The 26,280-nt window shown below is 36.8% G+C and overlaps 1 protein-coding gene across 3 annotated transcripts in view; it reads right to left on the bottom strand.

The window, feature by feature from the left end:
• Positions 1–26,280, bottom strand: part of Nlg-4 (neuroligin 4) — a 263,284-nt gene that overhangs the window by 82,475 nt on the left and 154,529 nt on the right. For all 3 annotated transcript variants that reach the window (XM_072004517.1, XM_072004516.1, XM_072004515.1), the window contains exons 5-8: positions 22,136–22,489; positions 18,351–18,660; positions 17,540–17,747; positions 16,076–16,330 (exon numbers count right to left, since the gene is read on the bottom strand). In XM_072004517.1, coding sequence (XP_071860618.1) covers positions 16,076–16,330; positions 17,540–17,747; positions 18,351–18,660; positions 22,136–22,489 — 1,127 coding nt within the window. The remainder of the gene's footprint in view (positions 1–16,075; positions 16,331–17,539; positions 17,748–18,350; positions 18,661–22,135; positions 22,490–26,280) is intronic.

Below are 26,280 nucleotides of genomic sequence, written 5' to 3'. Positions count from 1 at the left end.
TCCTTGGTCAGAAAATTTGGAGCTCGCAGGGAAAGTCCCTGCCTCGAATTGGTGAGAGCTCTCCGGGAAAAGACTCTTGTAATCCACGGCTAAAGTGAAAATTGACGTTGCAAATGGAGCCCATTCATTTTCTAACAGAAACGAAATTCGACTGGAAGACCGTTTCGGAAGATTTGCTAAACCCTTTTTATTGATATCGTCGATCTATAGCTCTAAATGTACGAGGAAGAAAGTATTTTGGCTTTTCTTTTCTGCATTTAGAAGTTGTGATCGAAGTTCGTTTGGCAACTCGCTACCTTTTTCTCGTTTGGAAACATTTCTTTCGAATGCATTTTTTAGTTTTCATTCGTAAATTTCATTGTGGATATAGCACACTGGAAAGCGTAAATTTATGCTCGATGCTATTGAAACGGCAGGTAATGCGCGCAATTGAAGGGAAAGCGATCCACTCGGTTCCAATTTGAACAAAGAGAAAAACCGTGTAAGCTCGAATCAAATCACGTTGAATCGACCGGCCAAATGAAATTCCAACGAATCCTGGCGAAATCGACGGAATGTCGTTGCTATAAAGGACCGATAAATTTTTTTCCAAGGGCATTTCGTGAGAATGTATCGTATATTGGACGTGAAAGCGCTGTTTCGACATGCCAATTATTTCTACCCAAAGAATCGTCGGAATCGTCAACCTGATACAATGAATGCGATCAAAGAGGAGAAGTGAAAACACAGAGTTTGTTTTTAATGCTATATACAAACAGTTCCGAAATGGCACACTGTAAAGGACACGGTTTCAACAACGTTCAATTTAAGATTTTTTAGCTAAATTGTTTTAATATCGTTTAAATATCTGTTTTACTTAACATCCATAATAATTAGTAATGATATTAATGCCGTAACTCATGGTATATTATAGTGTAAGTCGTCGTAAAATGTAAGTAACTGCAAAAAACAAATTTCCGTTTCCAATCTATTATCCTCATCTATTTCTTTGAGAATAAAAGTTTTTAATTCCATATAATTCTTCATTCGATTTCATATGACATAAACTGAAGAAGCGCTCGAAATTATTAACCAGTGAGTAAATATTAGATATCAGTAATTAATATTATAATTATTGTTGTAAACGTTTACAAGTTAGTCTTTCGATAAATCTAGACATTTCCCGGGGGTATGTTTCTCATAACGGATATTCATGATTGGCAATAATGATACGCCGACATTTCAGTTATTTACCCAGAACGCGTATAATTATGCATGACTTTTACCTATAATTTTATCTGCGATATAAATACTCCTACAATTTTGATGAGCGAATCGAGGCTGTGTGGCAATCAATAACGGGATCAATGCAATTCTGACGGTACTAAAACAATGCCAGACTAAATATATCCCGTTAAATATGATAACAAACTTCACCATTTCCATTGCTTTCAGATTTATCCTTCTCCTCTTTATTCGTTATTTCCATTTGTGCTCTTAAAAAAAGATATATAGAAGTAATATAGAAATAAACCGTGATCGTGTAAGACATACGAAACTTTCAGGCAACAATGCCCTGTTAGAGGCCAGACGCCTTACAATATCGAGTATCTGCAACGAATGTTAATTTAACATTATTTTGCGTTAAGTCGACATAAAATCGACCAACGTTGATTGCCACAGTCGCAGCACGCGATTAAGGCAAGAGTTCGTTTGTTCTCCGCCGAGAGACGCGCAAACGCAAATTTAATTTCTTAAGATTAATATCCACCCATGTTGCGAACGTATTCCTGCCGCATCCATTTCTTTATTTTCCATCCTCTCTCCGGAATATAACAATCAGTTGCCTGTTCGTTTAGCAATCCAGAATTTAAACTCATTTCAAAGTTTACTTCATCTACGCTGTACACGTAAGTTCGCTCGTGGTAATCCATATCAAAGCTTGAAATCGTTCGGTCGCGAGATATCTGGAGGCTGTCGACCGGATGCGTTGTCTCTCGACGAGTCACACGCGTAGTTCCGCCTCGCGGTCTCGCATCAGGGAGATTCACCCGTCCGTTGATATTTCAATTATTAAGCATGGACACGATCCTGCGAAGTCATCAGCCTGTGGATCATTAGGCCAACTGATATTTCGATAATGAAAAGGGATTTTGATTGGACAGTCGCTGTATACCGTGACGCGTAACGCTTCTCTGATCGGCTTAATATACCATAAAGGTTTGAAATTTCTTGATTGGAAATACTATTTTCTTGAAGTCTGGTTGACTTTTTTTAATGCGAGAATGTTGATTTTTATCTATGCTTATGACAAGCGTAAAAAATACAAGAGGAAATCGATATCGAAACATTCAGAAACTGCAACAAGTGTGTAGTAACTTATTTGGTAAATAATCCGCGAATATTTCATCTGGGTGAAAGTTTAAACAAACTGCCAGAGCTTCGTGAAAATAATGGGAAAGCGAAACGGAAACAAAGTTACTCGTCCGCAGTGACAGCAAATTATTACGAGTCCTCGACTCACAAAAAGCCACGCGAAACATGGCTGCAGGGTTACGCGTGTTGCAAGCATTCGCTATTCATTGTTCGACAAAAAATAACCGACATAAAGTCTCTTTCCCGTCGACGAATACGCGATTGATTTCAATTTATCGTGTGATTGAACAATAACCATAATATTATATTTCGAATCTCTTATAAAGCAAGCAGTTGTGAGGTCGTTTGAAAAGACCAATTGAAGTTTTCATGTTCAATTGATTTTCGCTTTTATAACATTATCTCTCACGATATTCTGCAAATCTTTAAAATTCCTTTTCTTCCTAACTTTCGGTACGTACAATATCAAAGTATTTTTTAAATACATCGCAACAATTACATCGTATTGAATTATTTCGTGGATAATAATTATAATTCAAATTCACCGACTCGACAATAATTTTTCACATCATGCATAGTTGAAATTAATCTTATAAATGTTAGTTGCAATAAGACACCAGAAACCTATTCAAAAGATGATAAGATATAATTACTGAATTTTTCTAAACAGCACTACACATGTAACAAGTTACTATGAATTACGTCGCTTAAGATTTCGACACCGTCAGCTGTTTTGCAATAATGCTGAACAACGAAATACAGTATCTAGCAGAAACTATACTTCTACAACAAAGACAACACAATATTTCTATGAATATAGTGGACGCTGCACTCTGTACGCTTTCTACCGTAGCTAACATTCGACTGGGCGATGAAACTTTATAAAAACGCATTTCAACTGCGAAACAACTGCGCTTCATGTAGTGTACATATTGCATGACAGATCCACTGTCAATAAAACGCGCGACAATAGACACCAAACGCTTTGAAATGAAACAGAGAAATCTCTATGGGGAGAAAAATAAGTGACTATAATTACGTAAATAGTACATCTCAGTTTAAATATAATAGCGTAAATAAAAGTTTTAGAATGTAGATTGTAATATATTGAAATTTCGATGAATGATTCACATGGTATGTGAATAAATAAAATACTGCATTAGGAGAATTCTGCCAGTTCATCAAATATGTATATAATGGATAAAAAGTATCGGAAAAACATACGACTTTATGTTCTATAATTTATAACATATTCCGGAAACCACAAATAGCAAAAACAGGTATTTACATTTCAATAAAATATTGTGCATATTTCAGCAATAGTGAATATTACAAACGCACAATAACGTAGATATAGTCAGCTGTGTGTTACGCGTCATACTTCAGTATACATTCATTCTTTGCAAAAACCCACTGTGCACTGGGAATGGCAATAATTTTGTAATATTGAATATAGAATTGGCGTAATTTAACACGTACCATAGCACATAGACCACCAGTGACCCATTACATCTATTACTGGTAACTTTAGTATCAATTTAATCATGTACTAAAACAAGAAATATTCAGAAGCGACTTATTAACACGAACGACATTAATTGCATTCGTATAATTAGTAATACTTGACTACTACTAACTACCCGATCCTTACTGGTAATAACAAATAATCTTAAATTCAATCAACAAAAAATTCTGTTTTTCAAAGTTGTTCACATCATGAAATCACAATGACCAACGCATGCAAAGAAATAAATTACCATCAGAAGAAAGTTTATATCACGATATTCATTTTTCAAGAAAAAATATAGAATCTTTACAGTAGCTGTCAAACAGGTGACAACTAGCCACAGAGGAACATAATTATACCGTGTAGCAAGAAATCGATTTGTTAGGGAAGACTTAATCGTACACACGAGGGGAGAATGAAATTATGGTAAATTCTATGGCTGGCGTTTTCATAAAAATTTCTCCCTACCGACGACACTGTAACCAACACGTGTACCAATCTCCTACGACTGGTGTTCGTGGTAAAAGTATAATAACCCGGCGTATATTGCCTAGCCGGGGAGAATAACGGGAAATTCAAGGTGTTACGTGCACCGCGCAATCCATATTTATCTTATGTACCTCGATTATAATAAGCGTCTACGAGGGCAACGGAAAATTCGAGGGAAATATTTTTCGACCGGCAACCAACGGCCGATCTCTCAGTCGTATTTTGACTTTCGAACTGAAATCGACTTTTACGAGACTATCGTTATCAGATACTATCGCTCGCTTTTGATCTTTGTTGGTCGTATTTTTCGTACGATCGATGTAAACTAGATTTATTAATTTCTTTACTAATTAGAAAATCTTTATTTTTCACGAATTTGTTAAGCAAAAGAGCAAGATCGATCTATCGAAAAGCTACCTCCTCACCGACGTCGATTGAAATACGTCAAATTTGTTGTCAAGATCATTATTACGAATAATTTTTCCCATACATGTAATGGGTGCCCTATTTCAGTTTTCAAGTTACACATAAAGGTATGTTCGGTAGATATCGCATGAAGTATACTATCGATGTGTTATCTTCCTATAAATTTTAACGGGGCGTGTTAATATCTATTAATATCCAATATTTATCTAATATCTATTAATATCCAATATTTATCTAATATCTATATCAATGTATATGATAATAAAAATTCCAGCCCACGTAACAGGGCCGCTTAGAGTCTGTAGAAATGGGCGATTTAAATCGTTACGTAAAAAGTGACGTTGAAAAAACGGAAAAATGCCGAGTTTTCTACGTATAGCGTGTGCCCCATCAGTAAAATTGTCTAATGTACAATTTTATATAAACTATAGGAAGAAGATACATATATGATACCAAACATACTTTAGTGTAGCTCGAGAACTAAAATAGAGCACCCATTCTACATATGGGGAAAAGCTGTTCAAACTTGATGACATATTTCAAGTTTATCGAAATGCAAGGAGGCTTCTCGATAAGTTTACCAAAAACAATTTAATAAATTCCTTGTTTCTTGAATTCAAACATTCAACTACCATGGATACTGGTACTGGGCTCCAGTGAAGAGCCAAAAGTCGTTGCTATTCCTTATGCATAGACTCGTGACACCGTGCAAAATACACTATAAGAACGTGGTAGCTATATCCAACGAAATGTACACGATGGTAAGTCACTTTATAATAAGAAACTTGACATAAATTCAAACAAGTTGAAAAAAAAAATCTTGACACTAATTAAGTTACCAACAGTTAATGAAATGAAAACAATTTTCATTAAATATGATACGAATTGGATTCTCCTACTTCGTATTTATGTATTCTATACAAGAATAACCAAAGGGAAATTGAATGTGATCGTTCATCCAGCAAAATGATCTTCACGCTATCGTGAATTGTCGTAAACAGAATAGTGAAGTATAGTTGTAGCAGCTCGATACCGTGGACTAATTAAACCGAGGATATTGCGTAACTGTAATTACGTCCTAATTGTACGCGTTCTACACTGATACCGTACGATTTTGTCACGCACCGTGTTGTATTTCGTAACCACAATGCTTGTTGCGTTCGTAGTACGCGATTATCGTGTGTACTGTGCGTGTTCTACGAGATGCACGGATTCACACTACCGGAAGAAGACATTGTTACTTTGTTACGGGGATTCGCTATCACTGTTTTAATTGACACCAATTAAACGTCTGATGGTATGAAACCGGTATTATCGTTTTCATCGTTGCACTTGTATCTCGATAATGCGACAATATCGAGGACTGTCTAGCGCCAACGAAAATTTGCAATTGATAAAAATTTGCATATTATAAAGAAAAGATTCAATCTGATTTCCTTCAGTGAATGAAAATTTTTTCAAGATTTTATATGTGCAGTTTCTTGTACAGCAAATGAGGTCATAAAGTTTACGTATTTTTTACAACATAGAAAGAACGTGATTTGCATACTTTTAAAGTTCATGCACGCGCTGCTCCCGGAAGTGAGCTATCTGTACTATCATCGATTGGATAATAAGGCGACACGAAGTATTCTCGTATAACGAAGTTAGAAAAACCTATCTCTAAAGATAGCTCTAACAATTTCAACAAATAACAAGATTTTTGTTTGTCTATGTGTATTTGAATTTGGAGGCTGATTAACAAAAATTGTATTCAATATTCGTACAATTTTTTAATTACAACGAATAGTAAATTTTTCATTTCGCTAATTGGAAAATTATAATAAAATTGATTTGTATAATTAAAAAGTATCGTAATTAATGTAAAGAAAGTATAGAAGATATCATGCCTGGAAATTGCATTAATCTTAGCGAAATGTTATTTCTGATCCGTTTCATTGAAGTACGATTGATAGCTGCAATCCAGTTCGTTTATTCGGTTGATGAAACATTGTAAACTGATTTCGCTGTGCAAATGCTGCGTTTACACGTACCTATATATTTTTTTCTTTTTTTTATTCATGCTTCGTGTCGCACCTCTCACGGTGTTCAAATTTGATCAATTGTACTGTAATCGAATTGTTCATATAACATAGTATTTTATTTTTAACAACTCCATAAAAATAGAATTTTTATGAAACTTTCTTCTTCGTGCAGTTCTTTTCAAAATTGGTTTAAATAACTAATATATTTATACAAACTTTATAATTTTCAATTTTAAACATTTAACAAGTTATATTTTCTTTTTTTACTTTATAAACCATAAATATAGGTAACCATATAAACTACATGATATTATGTCCTTACTTTATAGATATTATGCATCATTATACAGAGTGAGTGAATAAAGGGTATTATCTAAAATAACTGGTTACCTGCTGGTTTTGTCGAGAAAACGTTTTAAACAAATTATGTTACATTTCAAGGGAATCATCGGATGGATGCAATTTTATTCTTGTACATCATATATTTTCTGAGATATCAAGATAACCTTTTGCTTTTTAAAATGGTGCTGTATATTCTTTATAGCATTAGTCGGTCTAGCCGGACATTCTCTACAAAAAGGTCTTGGAAAATATAAAATAATAGAAAATAAAATTGCATCCATTCGACGAGTCCCTCGAAGTGCAACATAATTCGTTGAAGATGTTTTTCGATAAAACCGATAGGTAACGAGCTATTTTAGATTTCAGACAGTACTTTTTATTGGCTCACTCTATATATGTATATGTATCGTGAATGTATATATATTTTGTGACACAGTTTCTTTAACGACTTTTAAAAACTTTAGACTTTCAGCCTGTACTCGACATGGTAATGGAAACCAAATGGTAATCTTGCTCGCATATGCATATATATAACACGAACAAAAGTATTGGCATACTCTTTAAAACAGAATAACTTTTTTAAAATTGGACCAAACGGTTGCAATTTTTTTTAGAAGTTAGAAGGATTAGTTTATTGAATGACGTGTAAAAAAAAGTTTTGGACAAATTGAAATTGATCGGAATTGCGAAAAAAAAAAAGAATAAAAAATAAAAAAGACAGTAAAGGCCACCTTTTACAATATTTCTATCTGAGCCTGAAATGAAAATTTAAAAAGTACACTTTATAGATTTATGTTAATTGTATACACGATGAAAATTTCGTCGAAATCGGTTTATGCGGAAACAAGCAACAGGCATCGAAAGATGAATAAAAATGTAAATTTATTACAATTATAGACTGAAAGTCGCAAAAAAAAACCGAGACTTTTATCATTTTTAACCGTTTGTAGCTTACAGCAACATTTATCGATTTTCACAAAATTTGAAACTAACATAAATCCACAAAGCATACTTTTTACATTTTCATTACAGGCTTAAATAAAAATGCTGTAGAAGGTGACTTTTACTGTTTTTTTCGCGATTCCGATCGATTTCAATTTGTTCGAAACTTTGTTACGAGTCATTTGCTAAACTAATACTTCTAACTCTGGGGGAAAAAAGATTCGAGTCGTTTGGTCCAATTTAAAAAATGTTACTCTGTTTTAAAGAGCGCTGCAATACTTTCGTTCGTGACTGTATGTATACAGTAAATTGCATGCAATTACAATAACCGAGCTACGTTACAAACGGGATGAATAATCTGTAATATACTGTTGTGGATGAAAGTGGAGCACATAATTCGTTTATCGCTGAAATAACCGTATTAACTTTCTTTGAGTTTCGACTGTAAGTTACATGCCGCTATAATTACACATTGTAAATGTGACTCCAAAACAAACGAAAGTTATTATCTTTATATCACATTTCATGTGTCTCGTTGCACATACGTGTATTCCGCAGTTCTTATAGAATAGAATAATCGTTTCTGTAAAATTAAATTCTTATTCAGGAAGAGCTATCAAAAAATATCGATGATCGATAAATCAAACGATCATGACAGTCATTTCCACACAATCACGGGTCAGTGCGCAGCATTCATAATGTTTAATCGTGAATACAGAATTATCATGTCCATCTCACTTGCTTTTGTCGTTCGCATTAATATTCATTTAAGAGTCTTTTATAAACGAAATTAATACAAATAGCCAGTCGTTCTTGCACGATGCAATTATCGTAAAACGAATACGTATATTTCATACTGTAACATTAATGATGAAACAGACTTTTCGTGTAGTCACGTGTATTACAACCATTAATCAATTTAATCCTATAATTTTCCTCTCGTAATCGTTCCTGCTGCTCGGATTTCAATTAATTGAAGCTGATATAATAAACTTTACATTGTTGAATTTAAATACAAAGTAAGAAACAAGATAATACTTTTGACTCCTTCTTGAAGTGGAATTTAATAAAGGCTAGAGCAGTCTACGTGTTAGATGCACCAACTATGAGCGTTAAAAATCGACTAAGGATTAGAGTACGCTCGCTTAATTAGGTATCTCTCTGGCCAACAGCACAACGTCACTATAGGAACGTCATTCCATTAAACGAGAGAAATTAAATAAAACTTCTATGATTTTTCAGCCTTGAGCCTTTCTAGTAAGTAGAGTAGAGACAGAAAGTTTAGGAAATATTTTTTCGTTGACATAGTTACGGTTGAAATTGTGTTATGAACGTTCGAAATAACAGGCTATATATTATTAAATAAACGACTGAGAGATTACAAGCCAAAAGTGAAAAACTGTAGGAAACACGTTAAGCTTCATTTGTTATCTCGTGTAAATTCCGAGATGCGATGAACTTCTTCAGGACTCGCTATTTCATCCTAAAATCGAAGATACGATGTTCCAATTACCAACTCCTTTCGCAGGTATGGTTTTTTATTTTCCTTTTTCTCTTTAGAAACTTCAACTTTTAAAGTAGCCTTATATTTCGTGTCCGCGTTTAACATACATATATGTTAATATACGTAATTTAGAAATTTATACGTAATATAGCTATTTAACAAATCTGTTACATTTCATACAGTGCAATTAGCAAAATTAGCCTGAACCTGTTCATATTTAGTCGGAAGAAGTATGTACTTCATTAAAGTAAAACGGACGTATAGTCGGTAAAAGGGAATGTAGAGTATAAAATCCTATGTTAGGCGAACATTAAGCCATTTGTGCTAGAACTTTGGCAAGAATGGGACCAAATGTAAGTACTACGTAAGGGCTTCCATGGCTTGCTTTTCACACCATTTACCATCACCCTTATTTCTTCTTTAAGATAGAGAAGAAGATTCCGTATACAGTTGTCATCAACCGCACTTCCACAGGGTTAAATATGCCGCGGTCCCGAATTTTTATATTTCAATCACGCTCTTGTTTCAACCAGCAACAGAATTTTTAATATTGTGAAAAGAAATTTCATACACGCGCATAAAAGAAATTCGTTGACAATAAAAAGACACGATTGGTTCTGAAATGATCCAAAAAAGCAGCAGCGTGTTGAAGTTATACAACTTTAATCCATCAATTATTTACGTTATTTAAGTGAAATTGACATCGTTTTCTTCCTGTTTCAACTTCGTGTTTCACTTTGGTCAGATTTATGGTCTTCGAAATATCGTTAAATAAAAAGCTTGAAGTTTCGACTGTTACGTTATCGTTATTCTTGTCGTATTCCTGCACGTCACGCTCGTACATTGCCACTGACCTATCGCAAACTCGCTACCTATCTATTGGTCACTGACAAACATGGAATCAGCATATTTTTACTATCCTTACTTTTACTACGATTTCCACAGAAAAATGTAGGTCAATGGGTTAACTGTCGCTCATTAATCTGTACGTTCAGATGCTGCGATTTAAAATGTCATAACGAAATGAAATAAAGAGGGAGGCAAAGAGAATCTTTTAAGGCACGTGATCCAAATCAGAATCGAGGTAATTATTATAAAGATTTGGTATCCTCTATATTATCCGTAAGATGACAATTGCTTTTCACATATCTTCCACTCAAAAAATGTTCGACGTTTTCACATACAGCTAACTTATTACGTTTCTAAGATATAGCCTTAAGAGACAATAATTTCATGTAAATGATCCATGTTTGAACTATTTAATGTTAATGACGTAAGTTAGTATCGCATTCGAATTACTGTGCGTATTCATATGGTTTGTACATTCGAGTGTTTTATGCAACTGCAATATTACAACACGACAGAGCGAAGACTAACGAGACATTGACGCTTCGTAAATTCTAGTTCATTAATTCCGTAACGTCACTATCTCACGCTCCAACATTCGAGTACCTCATTTATTCCGCAATACATCATTCCATGTTCCCCTTCAGCATAATCTGTTTCATTTCACAAAACTTTAGCATCTCATTTATTCGTATTCGCTAAATTTCAATGCTTTATCGCTCTCTGAATTCATGTACGCACGAACATAAATTTTCTGTTTTCAATTTCATCCTGATTTATGACATTCTTTCGTTATGATTTTGTAAATGTTGCGATTCCACTCTTACTGTTTCCCAGCATAGACGTCGTCATCTTGATAATATCAACGTGAACGTAGTACTAGTCTATGATGAAATCTACGGAACCGTTATTCCACTTGAAGGAGAATACTTTCTTCCATCGGAAGTACTTTTATCCAATTTTGCTTTGCATGTTATTCTGATCGTGACGATATATTTCGCTGCCATCGACTGGATTTTGCATGAAATTCTCGCGTAAATATGAAAAATTTGATCGATCATAAATATCGACAAATTAATGATATCTCCTGGGACTATTTCAAGCATAGATTCAAACGGCTGTCCAACGACGCCCGAAGCAGTTTCTCGAGCAAAGACATCTTGGTAAATTGAAACTGCAGATTTTATGAGCGGCTAGCCCGTTGCATCGAATATTACGTACGAGCAATGGGATTAGGTTTGGATACTTTCTGCGAACGTATGGAAAATTTGCTGTTCGATACTGATACCATCACGTTCTATATTCGTGCAGCAAATGTACGAGAGTTTGAGAGTTTAAATTGTTTCTCTCGATACACATGCTGGTGGTCTAACATTATCGCACAAGTTTCATGCAAATCATTCTACCTCTCTTTTATAAAATTTTCACTTCCCTTTCAATAATTTGTGTATTAACACGTTGTAATCATTACATCACCATAAAGGACTTCTGTATAACTTTCTCAAATAAACGAACAATTTCGATATAGCACGACTTCCATTTGATTCCAGGAGAAATACACGCGTTGCTGATTAACGATTGAACGATGAAGCGCAATCAACAAACTTTGCAGTTTATATGCAGAGATATTTGCGTTTCGCGTTGCTGATACATGCACAGAGTACTGCGGATGTAACAATTCAAACAACGGTTGCGCAGCTGTTAACGGCGACGTGTATAATATGCAGCAGAATGCTTAAGATGCGCTGGATGTTTGCGCCTTTTCGACAAACTAACGCCAGTGAAAAGCGAGAACGAACTTGTCATTTCGGCGATTCACGTCTCCGTGTACCTAGTCATGGCGTTTTTGCATATCTATTCGCCGGTTGATGGACACGAACGGAGAAAACTCGTATCTCTCTCCTTATCAGACATAAATATATTCGTTCTTCTCTCTCTTTTTGTCTCTTCCTTTTTCTTTCCCTCGCCATTGTGAAATGTTGCACTCAATTTGTCACCTTCTTATACCCCATATATCATTCACGTTTTCAAAGCATGTTTTGTCGTGTTCCTCAACCGCTGTCGTAATGACGATACAGTTGCGGAAATTATAGCGGGACAGTCACCGAAAAACAATTTATATCTTTTTCTTCCATCGATAATTTTTAGTGCTTTTTCACAATTTGGGAAAATTGTTTTCATGGAAATGCAACTAACGGAATTATTTATATATAAATGAAAGGATCCAATCCGAAGTTCGTAGTCCGACGCATATTCTACTGCACGAGTTTAACGCTAAGGCGATTCTTACCTAATCATAAGTAAGTTTAAGTATATCGCGTCAAACGTGATAGAATAAAATTATAAATACGAAATAGAAGAATTATCGAAACAGTCCGACCCTTGTTTGAAGACTTCGGCAAATGATTTTATCAATTCCAACCTAGAAAGATGCGTACGACAAAAATGTGGAACCCAGCGGAATTCAATTAGTTTTTGTTAAACAAACAGCACAGTTTCAGTAACTTAAAAACAATCGATTCGTTCGATTCATTTACGGTATTTACTAGAATATACGTTCGTCTCTCGGTACCGTTTAAACAGCGCTTTTATTTGAGTGTACACGTTCGAAATAATAAATGATTGCACCGAGCGTAAATGTATCGAGCCGACAATTTTGCAGGTATTACGAAAGCTGGTACATGGCGCCGGCGCGAACGCAAAAACTCCCGGTGCTGCTGTTGCAGAAATGTATGGAGCCTAGCCGTTTATCAATCGCTAATCTTATCACCGCATCGCTGCAAATCTTTGCCACGGTAAAATTCGTTACCAACCCGTTATAAATCTGACCCGTATCTCAAAAGGGAGACCGTGCTGGATCTATCTCGCGTGTCGATTTTCTCTTTTGATCAACAAACGATCTATGAACGAAATCGAACACGATCTTCCGCGACTCAATGAAAATTTTACGCTACTTTTAGTTTCAAAAGATAGGAAGACGTTCCGCGTTTCTCTCGATGAAATAATTGCAAAGAAAAAAAAAAAAAAAAAAGAAAAAAATATGGGAAAGTAACGAAAATCTCAACTCATATGAACATATGCGACAATGGGTTCAAAGTCGATCCAGTTCGGATTCTACGCTACCGCATTATTGATCTGGCAATATTTTCTATTCAAGATCGTTCAAACGTCGATATCTTACTTCTGTGAAACACTGACACGGTCATCCAGAATAGGAGTCGACGTTAAATCGGAAATTGCAACAGTCACTCGTAGCGAATGATTTACCGGATGTCAGATATCTTTTGCGTTACAGTCGGCTAAATTAAGTTTCACTTTAATAAACGCATTCGCCGGCATCGTCCGCCATGTACCTCCGTCTACTTGTCCATGGATATAAAATTCAGTAGAGAAAGAGTGGAAGAAACGGAGAAGTAATTTGTTGGAGAACAAGCCACGCTATCTGCCTATGATTCATAGTATTTTTTTTTTTTATCATTTTACCTATAGAATTTTAATACGATATTTATGTCTTTCGCCATATTATATCGAGATATTTCCATCTCAGAAATCAATAATTGAATAAGATACAAAAAAAAGATCGTATAATGGCAACATTTTGGTCACCACTCCAATCTGCCACTTGCCGATACAAGAGGAAAAACGTCGGTACAGTATTTGCTTTCCCAACCCTTCTTTCATACGTGTAGCTTGAACGAATGTGAGTTCCTTTTACAGCTCTCGCTTTTATGATTAAAAGCAATTTGATGTACAATTTCTAGAGAGATAAAATAATATTATCTGACTTAATTACTGATGCGTAAGATAAAACGAACGAAAAGGAAAAGAGAAAATTGAAAATCGAAGTGGCTGAATAAAATGTTTTCACTGATATTAACTGCCATCGTATTGTAGTACATAATTATTTTCAGTGGTAATTAGATGCTCGTGAAAAGAAATTTATTGAGAAGAAACGAGCAATTTTGTCAACGAATTTATTAATTTAAGTTGAAATTAATTAAGTTTCATTAGACGAAAATTATTTTATTAAACAAAGAACGCGTATCTCGTGGCTCTTCGAGCTGCTGGAGTACGTTAAATGCCATTAGATCGTGCTAAGGAACGTTAACGAAATAAACGTTTTAGAGATGTACGCAACATAAGATGAAATCATCGATTTTCATTCGTATAGATAAAAGGAATGGCCAGGAATTTTTAGAAAATTAACATTTATTGTTTGTTATATTATTAATTATAGATAATGTAGACATTCCATTTCCCTTCGCGCGAAAAGCAAATGTAACAAGAGACAATTTAACAAAATATAAATTAAATCATTATCACTGCAGTGACTGCTTGTGTTCTATCATAATTCGAGTTTTTTCAACAATCGAGAGAAACGACGGGCGTGCGACAAACAAATGGAAATTAATTCCGTTGAACACATTGTTAATTAAAAATGGTTCGCTTATAAATTGTACTCGAGTTTACAATGGTTGCACATTGAGTTAATTATATGTCCTTAATATCGCAATTTAATTACGAGGGTACGTTAGATTGAAGCTTCGTTCATACGTTCTTTGGTACTCGATATAAGTTGTCGAAAATCTAGCAACCACAAACGACAAACAAAAGCTTAATTTTCGCCACTGTCATTTCAACCAGTGAAATTTCACCGCCACAAACATATAGCGGTGAAACATAGCATGTGAAATCGTTTCATCGTTCATCGCCGCCATCTCTATGCTTTATCTTATGTCTGCGACTACCACGATAGAACGAGAACTTTTTTCATATCCTGAGGAATGAAATGAATGAGCTCACTAGATAATTTGCCAGATTCTTTCGCGAAGCAACGCTGAGGCGTGGCATATTAAATTTTGAGGCGACGTAAGTTACACAACAGCATGATGATCGCAATGGCGCCTTGTAGTTTCATCTCGAGCTACGAAATGCAAAGTGAACATACAATGTCAAACCTATTTATCTCCACAAATTATATACGGATACTTTAATACTTTTTTTTACGACATTTTAATTAAATTTTAATTTAATTTTAATTTCGCCAGAAAATATTTCGACCATAATTTTATTGGATCAGTTGAAAATTTATCGAGCACCAGGTAAATCGCAAGATATGAACAGCGCGTATAGTTCGGTCGTAGCAATCGAGTTATTAATGGTGTTACGCGGGTTTAATTTATCCACGATATGGAAAGGAAGTGCGCGAGCGCAGATGCGTTTCGAATCTAATTATCTCCTAAAGTTGTGCGCTTTATAATACCATGTTAAATAGTTTATGATCGTATATGCGTATGCGAATATGAATGGCTTATCGAGCCGTTATCGATAATTCGTGGATAACACGAAACAAAAAGTATTCTCTAACAAAGATGAATTAAATGAGATTTCAATAGCAAAAGACAATAAGTTCTTTACTATTTAGTTTCGTTTCAATTTAGCGAGTGAATTTCTCAGCTTGTTTGATTCCGCATTTTCTTATGGTATTCGCCGATCGAAAAAAAGGCCTACAAACAATTAATACCTGTATAAGTCTATACTTGTTTGTCTCTCATACCTATACACGTTTTCTTTAATCACCTGTGCATTTTACCACAGCTTGTTGAAAGTTTTCGAAAGTATAAAATATTAAGCACTTACCTGAGGATAGTCTCCATCCTTCATCTGATAATCGAACACGTAGAAGTACGTTTTAGGCAACGGTTCCTTCTCGCTTTCCGGAATCGGTGCGATATGAGGATTATTCGGTTTCTTCGTGTGTCTTAGAGTGAATAGGTCGCCAGTTTGCACTAATGGCGCCACGAATTGAGCGTCGCTTAGAGCTTGGACACAGGCGTCCTTCGTATTCACTGGATGCTGCACCGTACGTTCCCAATCGGTGTATTCGTTCACCACCTGATTCATCAATCAAAAGTAATAATATGAAAAAGGATGTAAAATTAGAACGCCGTTGATTTCAAAGTTAATACATTAATAGACGTCAATAAAAAGATATGTTCTATGTAAAAGCTAAACACAATTGGCAAGTCCTCTCCTTGCATTTCGTTTATAATATACAAAAATTACCAACGACCTTTATGAATGATAAAAAAATGTAGTAACGTATTCGAAAGCCTTTGCGAAACGCATTCTATATTTGTTGCTGGATAGTATTCTTTTCTTTTTTTGTTACAGCAGTGCAACGCGATGTTTTTCCGACGAAACTCGATCCTTTTTGTTATTTTCACAAATATCACAAATTCAGCTGGACCAGTTTAGAAACGTTTCTATGGCAACAGAAACATTTCCCTTCAACATGTATTATTTTTCCATATTGGAACCATATTTTTCATCGTATAATTTTCAACGTGTTGATTCGTTCGACGATCGAATTTACAAAAATTTGACTTGAGAGGTGAAATACACTAAAAAAAAAGATCAAATTTTTCAACAGAGATATTTACCATCAATATTTTCACAAAACCATAACTATAGCGATGTGCTGGAATTTTCCACGCTAAAATTTGCCTCGCATCACTCGATACCGAATTTGTTCGCACAGTTAGCACGCCACCCGTAAGTGGATAACAATTTATAATTACGAATAATCAGACAAGTATACGTGATATACTTTTTGGAAGGGTTGGACGGTAGTTTCGCCACGAATGTGCAACGAATTATTCCCAGAGAGCGCTATGAAAATACACGCGAAATGACCGTGAAATAATCTTCGGAATCGTTGGCTTATCGGAATATATGAAAAATGAACGATCACGAACCGTTAAACGCTTAATCGCGTATGCAAAATTGTTACGACCTTGTCTATAAGTCTTTTTATCCTTACTTTTTTATCACTGAGTTTGAAGCGTAATTATAATAATAGAACGATTAGTGAATAAATCGATTACCATGCGATTAGAAGAAAAAATACCTTTGAGTAATTTAGGCGAGTACGAATTTCAAATAAAGCATTATAATTGTGGAAAACAGGAGATAAATACAAGTCATATTTCTCAATTTTTACAAGCGATTTTAAAATTCAATCAAGAAAAACGAATTTATTCTTCTACCACGTAATCTTGAATTGATTTATCACAGTCGGTTTAATTATTAAAATCCACGTACCGTGTAAAATATTTCCGTGAGGTGATACACGTACGCGTTCCTCACGTATGTCCTAATGATCCTGTCTCTCCTCTCACCCTCGAACCCTTGTTGTACGTCCTTCTCCGCGAATTTCCATAGTGCTTCGCTGGTAGTTACGCCAAATAACAAATCGTATTTGTTATTACTCGTGATCGGAGCACCGTGTTCAGCTTTCTTCGGCAGTGGCCTGCAACAAAATGAATTTATGTACCTTGTATGTATGTACCTCTTTTATCTTTTCCTTCGTTCTATTTAGTTACGTGTGTTAACATTTATGTGTTTTAGCGACGTCATTTTTAATAACATTACGATCCGACGTAAAGTTTTCCGTTCATCGCTACGTCCAAAGTTCGTAAAAAGGAAAAAAGTTGCACCGAATACTTTGCGACACTGTTCCAACTGTTCGACATCGAATATGCTAATGGACTTTGTAGTAGTAGCTTGGGTCATTTACAATCGCGTTAATGAATCGTACTATAATGTCTAGGGTGAGCTTAGCTGGTTTCACATCTGCTTTACATTTAATGAAGGGGGACGTTGATAAAATTCTGAGATGAAAAACGAAGACGTTCGTCCCTCTCATAATTGAAATATATTATCGGTACTCCGGTACAATTCTTCCAGAAGTTGGTCAAATAAAAAATGATAAGATGTTCATTATTAATTAATATCTATTAAAAAATGTTGAGAATATTGGCAAAGCGGGGAAAAATATTGTAATTTTATAATAATGTAAAATCTTTGTAAATATCTTATTTTTTGCTTTCAAAAGAGAATAATTAATTCCTACCCGAATCCTTGGAACTCCGGACCCATGTAGGACAGCAAATCTTTTTGAAAGTCTGCCTTGATGACTACACCGTCCACGCTGGGTCCAAATGCACTCAAAAATGTCGGTGGTTGAATGTCAACCAGCATCAGCTCTTCTAGGCTTCGGTCTCGGAGACAGTCAACAATTAGTTCGTTGTCTTTGAGCAGATCCTCGGGGATCGAGCAATTAACTGCCCTGGCAAGTCTCAAAGCGTAAGAAACAGGATCGTCGACAACTGCCCACGACGACAAAGCGCTGCCTGATAATAGGATAGCTCTCTTGAATAAACCTATATACAGAAATTTAGTATGTTCGTTTAATGATGCTGCAGTATATAAGAAACTATTATATAATACAAAAACCATTCGAACAATCTTTGAATACAAGTTTTTTATAAGATGAAAAAAAAAATGTATTTTGATTATTTTTCAACGCTTATTCAACCCTTTATAATATCTTTTAATGTAATTATCATTCAATGACAATCTTTGACATCTCGATAAATTCTATGGAAGTCTTTTTATAGAGAAAAATTTCTTTTAGTTCCATTTGGAAGTAGAGCATATCTTTTCTTTGCGTCTCCTGTTTTTAGCATCTCTGTGAGAGAAATATTGAAAATAATCGAAGGAATGGTGCTTTCCCCAGACGATCGTATATATATTAAACGAGCACATTCTAACCACGGCTACGGGAAAGAAAATTCTAGAAAAAGAGAACATTTTCGAAGAGAAGCTCGTTTCTGCTTTTTCTTCTACCATGAAAAACAACGGGGCAACATTTCTCTTGCCGTCTACCCTTTGAAAGTCTACTTTTCCAGGCGAAAAGAAATCAAGTTGTAACAAGAAATAGCCGTGAGATGCTTTGATCTTTCTTTATAGCCTGGGATATCTAGGAAACGTTTTCAAAGCATCTATTCGAAGAGACAAGTTTAATTTATCGAACCTTTCAAATTTTAGGTTAATACCTGTGGCTCGAAATTGATCCTTTTAGGAACTAATAACGTCTAGAAAAACTTCGCGATAAATGTTGCGTTGATTTACTGAAATTCGTTCATTTTCCCGAACATTATTACACGAACAGTACATGGAAAATTAATTCAGAAAAGAACGATATCGAGGTAAAGAAACTTAGATAATGACAAAATTGCTATTATATTGTAAGAATATAGTATGCCGATGTAGGGCACGGAACTATAAATTACAGCGAGTCTTTTTTGTAGACGCGCCACGAAGATCGGCGTTAAGGAGGAAACTTGTTACAGTCTGGAACAAAGGAGATGGAAATTACATCAGAAAGAACGATATCGTACGAATAACAAGCGCGTTGCGCTGGTTGTACTTATCGACGACTGTCACGTAGCAAGGATAATTGAGCTACCACTCCGTTCTCGTCTCGGTTTCGAATGCAAAAGGCTCCAGAAATTTCCGAAGGGAATACACTATTGGTAAAAGAATCGTTTATATATAATATATTTTATCGCATTGCAGGTGATAACACAATTCTTGTAATTTGTGGAACGCTAAACGAAATGGATAAACAGATGCTCTGTGTTTAAAACATTTCAGTCGAGAATGAATGCCTTTATCGCTCCGATTTCGATCTAAACGATAGCAAACGACACGATTAGACGACCAATGTAAGACTTCAGAAGAATGTAAGATTACAAACCTTCTACCCATCTACAACGATCCAATTGCCAAGAACAAAGCCGTTTCGTTAACTTCTAAAGCCATTGCCTCAATTATACGCCTTCTGCTGGCCATCTTCGCGACCGACAATTTATCAAGACAGATTTATACCAGCAATTTCCAGCGGCCTGTATTCGGGAAGCTCCATAGACGTAACCGTCGGAGCAATATCGGTCGGGAATCGGCAAGGCTAAGCGAGAAATTCCAGTCTGACAGGCTGGAACGTTCGTTGGAAAAAAGACGAGATGGAAAAACGAACCCAAAGAAACACAGAGCCAGATCGTGGACGTTCCGCGGCCTCATAAAAGCAGGAAGTATTTTCCAATAGCACGTGAGAATACCCGTGACCACTGGGGAAGAAGAACGATATTTCACGCGCATAATATCGCGAGAATTTCTCCTTCCATCGTTTTCTACTTTTCAGCCTATTACGCTTTATCCCGTGTAACCATTTCTCGTTTCATCGTTGGTCGAGGGAGAACCGTTAACAGTTAATGGAACCACGTGAAAACTACTAGAATGAAGATAAAAGGGGAAACAAATGATATTGATAGCTGTATCATTTCTATTTCAGCGTTTTTACACTCTCCTGCAAATTGACGATCGCAAAAGTTTTTTTAGAATTTTTGCACATTGCTTTCCAGTTTATTAGTTTCTGTAATCTACCGTGTCTTGTTCTTTTTCTACCCTGTTTTGGCGTGGAGAGTGCTTCAGTTCCTCTGATGATAATTATCTTATCTTTGACACTCTCCTCTTCAAGAATGATACAGGTGGTTGACAAAGATAAGGGAAGAATTTATCGGAGATATGTGAGGAATTAAGGATGAAATTTTATTCGCGTGAAAAAACAGACGACCGACCAGATATGATTGTAAACGCTGGATAACTCGATACCAACGAACAGTCGAACCATCGAATCATAACATTGAGCCATCAAAGATTCGTATACTCTGTTATATTCTATTCTCTTAATCTGTAATTTTATAAAATTTTACCGTTACGAATACAAAAGTTATTCACATATTTCATATCTGTTATTCGATTTTTATAAGAGATTATTTGTGAAAGTTTAGGATATAAAACTCCTCATGAGATAGCAAAGAACCAATTTTTTTACCCGCATTTCGATAGAAACGCTTATTGAAAGATTTAAGTAGTATAAGCCTGTCACGGATCATTTATATGTTATTTATATCTGGTATTCTAACTACTCGGAAACTTCTATCAAAATTATTTCCATGTAATATAAATCGATATTAACTTTATTTCTACTCCTTTCTCTTGGGTGTGTTGAGAATTACGAACAAGAGGAGCAAGAAGCAATCGATCTTGAGAATTGCATCTTGAGAAACGTCCGAGCTTCAACGTCGATCAGAAACCAGTTCGACACACATAAGCTCGTTTCCTTCTGAATTCTTCTCGAGAGTCTCGTTAGCGGTTCGTTCTACGATCGAAGGAATCACCGAGAAGTATTGGATTCCCCCATTGAAGAAGAAGAGGCTTCGCGACCGTCGCCGTCTCGTTATTTATGGCATAACGATTTTTCTCTACTCTTTGCGCACATTCGACCAGAACATCGTAGCTCTGGTTAATTGTTTCGGCACAATCGGCGCGTGCGAACAAAATTATGAACGTGACAACGGTGTATAGAATTTAATCGAACCGAGAAAAACCGTAAGGAAGATGTAAAAATGGTTTCATGCCTTTAGTAACGTAGAATGAGAAACTGGATTTTTATCGTGTTACGCGCCAACTTTTCCAAGTTCGTTGAGATTCCTTGAGATTACTTGGCGAAAGTCACAGTCGATCGAATAAACTTCAAACTTGAGAATAAGGGAGAGAGGAACGGCGAAATTAAACGTATTCTTGGTAAGCCTGATTTTTTATTGATCTTTCAATTTTAGAGAGTTTCTTCAGAATTTATTCTATATAATTCGTTTCGCCTGTGGTTGAAAACTTAATGAGATATTAAAGACGGTTTATGAAGCGTTACATCGTGAATCAATCGTTTGTTTGAATGATTTATATGGCAGAAGTACGAAGCATATTGTCGACAGAGAGAAAAAGATTACTCACCACGCATGACCGTCGGGCTGATGGCGAGAAAATGAACACAGGCGGCACCAGTCCCTTGACCCATCAGCGTCACGTTATTGGGATCGCCGCCAAACAGAGCAATGTGCTCTTTGACCCACTGAAGCGCCGCGATCTGATCCATCAGACCATAATTCGCGACCCTCGCCTTGGTTTGAGGCGCCATGTTGGCGTTGAGAAAACCAAGCACGCCCAACCGGTAGTTCATCGTTACGATCACTTGGTCCGTGTAGCTGGCTAGTACACTGCCATCGTACGGATTTCCGCTGCCCCAGTCGTAGCTCTCCCCGTGGATATACAGCACTACCGGATGCTTTCTACTATTGTCTGCCATGCCTGTGTACAGAAACATATCTTTTATCGTTTCCTTCCATATAAAAAACATGTGTAAAAGATATCCAAATGAGAAATAGAGACATCCCTGAGCCAGCTTAGAGATCTTTTTTTACTCGAGAATAATCTCTCCCTTTCATCTTTATTCATGCAATATACCATAGCACGCGTCGAATCCGATAACAGACATCGACGCGACGTAGCGACTAAAATATTAACAGCGTGCCGTCAGTCGATGTTTGGCAAACAATCGTCGAAGGAAAACGTTGCAGGCAACTCTGAACTCTCGTTCCGTTCAAGGTCCGTCGCAGTCTTTGTTCCCTTATCGTCGTCTCGTCTGGTTGAAGGTACAGCCCCGAGCAACGAAGGATGCAACGAAGAGTGGAGAGAATCGGAGGGTTGAAAGGGGATAGAAGTATGATGGCATTGTTCACAGCGAAGTCTGTCAGCGATTTACGGTTACGCCAGAGAAGAGAAGAGAAGAGAAAGAGAAGAGAAAGAGAGAGAGAAAAAGAGAGAGACGCGACACTGGGAAAATTAACCTTGCGACAGAGAATGCTGGGCGTGACGAAACGTTCCAGCGGATATGATGGCCCGCTAATGCTTCTTTGCTATTGTCGCGTGCTTCTGTATGACAGCTGGCCGCGCTCTAGGCACCGTGAACTGCGACATGTGTCGATTCGTACGCGAGATCGCGTGAAACGCGCTTGGCCGACAGAATGTAACGAGAAAACACGTTGGCTAGCACAAACGGCAGACTTTTGATTAGAGCTGGAATGTTTTACTGGAACGCGTCTCGTGATTGGATGCAAACCCACAGGGAGCTGCGGCAGTCACTCGATCGTTCTTCTATATTACAGAAATTCGTAGTTGATCCGATATTTGTAGAGAATTGTAATTGGGATGCGAAGATCAGTAAGAGGGAAAATTTCTTCTAGCGTGATTTCTTCGAGACAAAATATAGTTGACGGTACGATTTAATTGTTTGGCTATTGTAAATTGCAGCAGAGCAAAATAACAGTAGTGCGAGTCAATCATAAGATTAGCTTCTCTAATCTCGCTCGTAACTATTCAATATTTGCGTTCATCAGCAATCACATTTTCCTGCAATATGTACTGACTATTTAGCTAACGATGAAATTACCAGAGCTGGTGAACAACTGGTCAATACAGCATGAACTACCAAATACCGCTTAAATTAACACGGTACGTATTTCGATGCTGTATGAGCTCGAGTTACCTTTGATCGATTTCATCGAAAAGGAAGAATTCCAGTGGTTCGCCTATTTCCTATCGCGGAACACCGACCCCTATTCGAGCGACAATATCAACGTCCACGAGAAAACGGGCAAGGAAGGAAGGAAGCGTTAAAGAAAGCAGCACGTGAACGACCCTCGTCGAAACAAAGACCGATGTTGACCGTATGTCTGGTCCTATAGAAAAGTTGCAGCCAGGGCTAAAGAGAGGCTTGCAGAGACGAGACGAGGCAGGGATGGTTGGCAAAAGGGATTCGAGTCTCGGTCTTCGCCTCACGCTTCAGAAAATATAAAGTCTGGGACAGTTCGTCGCTCCGAGCGCTTGAATAACCGTGAAGGGCTTTAATTTTAACCCAAAGATTGCTAGTTTAATGTATTTTCATTTCCATTTTGCTCTGTTCCATAATTAATGCCAATTTATTTTATGCGAGTACCCGAGTAATTTTCTGAAATATTGATGCTGTATAATTTAAGGTATTCTAGACACGAAGATTGGCTTTTGCTACATGAATACTCGAGCGTTGAATAAATTGCCACCAGGCGAAATGAGAAACCAAGGTTGCAATTTTCATTTGGCATTCCTATTTTTAATACCTCTCCGTCACCGAGGCGGAAGATGTAAATTCACCAGCCGTCAAATTTTCCATTTGCTACGAACAAACACCAGTTATTGAACACATTACACTCTTTTCTGCCTCCCCACATTTCCTTCGGTAATATCGCGTAGCTATATCTATCTGATATTCTATAAATAGAAACGCGTATTACGTCGCAAGAGAAAAATGAATATCGCAGTAACTTTTTGCAGCCTGTTCCAATCATACCTAGCTCTTCCGCTCCCTTCGTTTCTTTACTCTAACAAGTTCTTCCAGATACTATTTCGTTACCTTTAACCGACTTCTTCCCTCTGTTATCTTTTAGTTTTAATTATTCTTAAGACTCATTTCTGACGACGTACTGTTATATATTACCGAAACCCCGAGCTTGAAAGCTTTTATAAAGGACCGAAGGAAAAGAACGGCGACGATAAGGAAAATTAGAAAGGGTCTGCGTAATAAAATCTAGAAACCGTGGAATTGTAATCAGAAAGGGCTAACGCTTGGACCTCGCTTTAAAATTCATAATTATCGATCTCATCCCTTTTAGACAAAACAGACGAATTAAAAAAACATCAATCTTCCTCTACCAACCTCGATCAGATGATTTTTAATAATTACGATCCTTTTCTCGAACCTTTGCGATTGGTTATCTTTTTCCTCGGTCCCCTTTGACACGCAATCATGTCCGAGATTTTTTTAATTCGAAAGCTGTCGCGTGTCGGTTTCCTCTACCGAATTCCGCCCGTTTAATGGCACGCAGTCAGCCAATAAACCGCGTCGCAATTCTCGCGAGAGCTGGCTCAAAGGGGATGACGCTCGGTTTAGCCTCGAATACCCGTGATGCACGCACAGGCTGCGTCGAAAAAGCGGTCCGCGGGTGCATTGTGTTGCGGCCAGTGCAATAATGCGGTGGCCCGCGTCCAACCCCTTCTCTAGTTCCACCCTCTACTCTGTCCCAGTGAAATTAAATTGCTGGCTGCGCTTAAGTAGCGACCCCTTCACTGTTCCGAGCGCAAATCTGGTTACTCGCCTTTTCGAAGGGATTCCGGAGATTCGTAGGAATATTTTCAGCGTTAAGGGTGGATTTAAAGCCTGCTAACCCTTGAGGACCGCGTGTCGATAAAATTTGACGATGAAAAGTAAGTGCGAAATGAAAAATTAGAGAGAAGTAACATTTCTTGGAACAATTTGGTGTTTAATGTTTTGTGCAATAATTTTTAGCGGGATATATTTTTGTAATTAGCTAATTTTTTGTATTTATAATTGATTAGTTTTGCCCTGTTCTATTTTTCACGACATTACTAAAGTTTTGCTTAAATTCAATCATAAAACCACGAAATATCTGACACTCCTAATTCAGCTGTCTGACTATGTACAGACAGATCTACTTAAAGTTGGACCACAAAACCGAAGCGCCAGAGATCTACAGAGATACACGCAGTCGCGTAAAAAGCACGAACAACATCGAGAAACAATTCTCCACGATGTTTACTTTCATCCCATCCCGCATTGTTCACATTCTGGAGCATCGGCCCGTTTCATTTCCGGCAGATTTTCCTTCCATTACTTTCTCATCGTACTCGTACAAACTCCTTAACTCGTTTCTGCAGAACTTTTTCCTTTTCCTCGCCACATCCCCGCCGATCGCCTCCTCCCATCTCTCGTACCGTATTTCTACCGTTTCTGAAATTATCCCAGGATCTTAATCAAGTAAGTACTTCGTTCCGAAAAGCGGAGTTGCCGAGAGGCGTTTAGCCGGGTTTCTTCGCAATAGTTGACGCACGTCTCATATAAACATCCAGTTTATTAACGCAACTTGCACATGTTTACACATTTGTATGCACTTTAAAGTGCTCCTTCGTTTCGACTTCGATTACTAAAGGAGAACTGTTGATTTCTTTACGAATCGCTGTTATGACTTCGATATTGAATTAATTTT

The sequence above is a fragment of the Bombus fervidus genome, chromosome 5 (assembly GCF_041682495.2).
Source record: "Bombus fervidus isolate BK054 chromosome 5, iyBomFerv1, whole genome shotgun sequence".
Classification (NCBI taxonomy): domain Eukaryota; kingdom Metazoa; phylum Arthropoda; class Insecta; order Hymenoptera; family Apidae; genus Bombus; species Bombus fervidus.
This window is presented reverse-complemented; position numbering and strand designations above follow the sequence as displayed.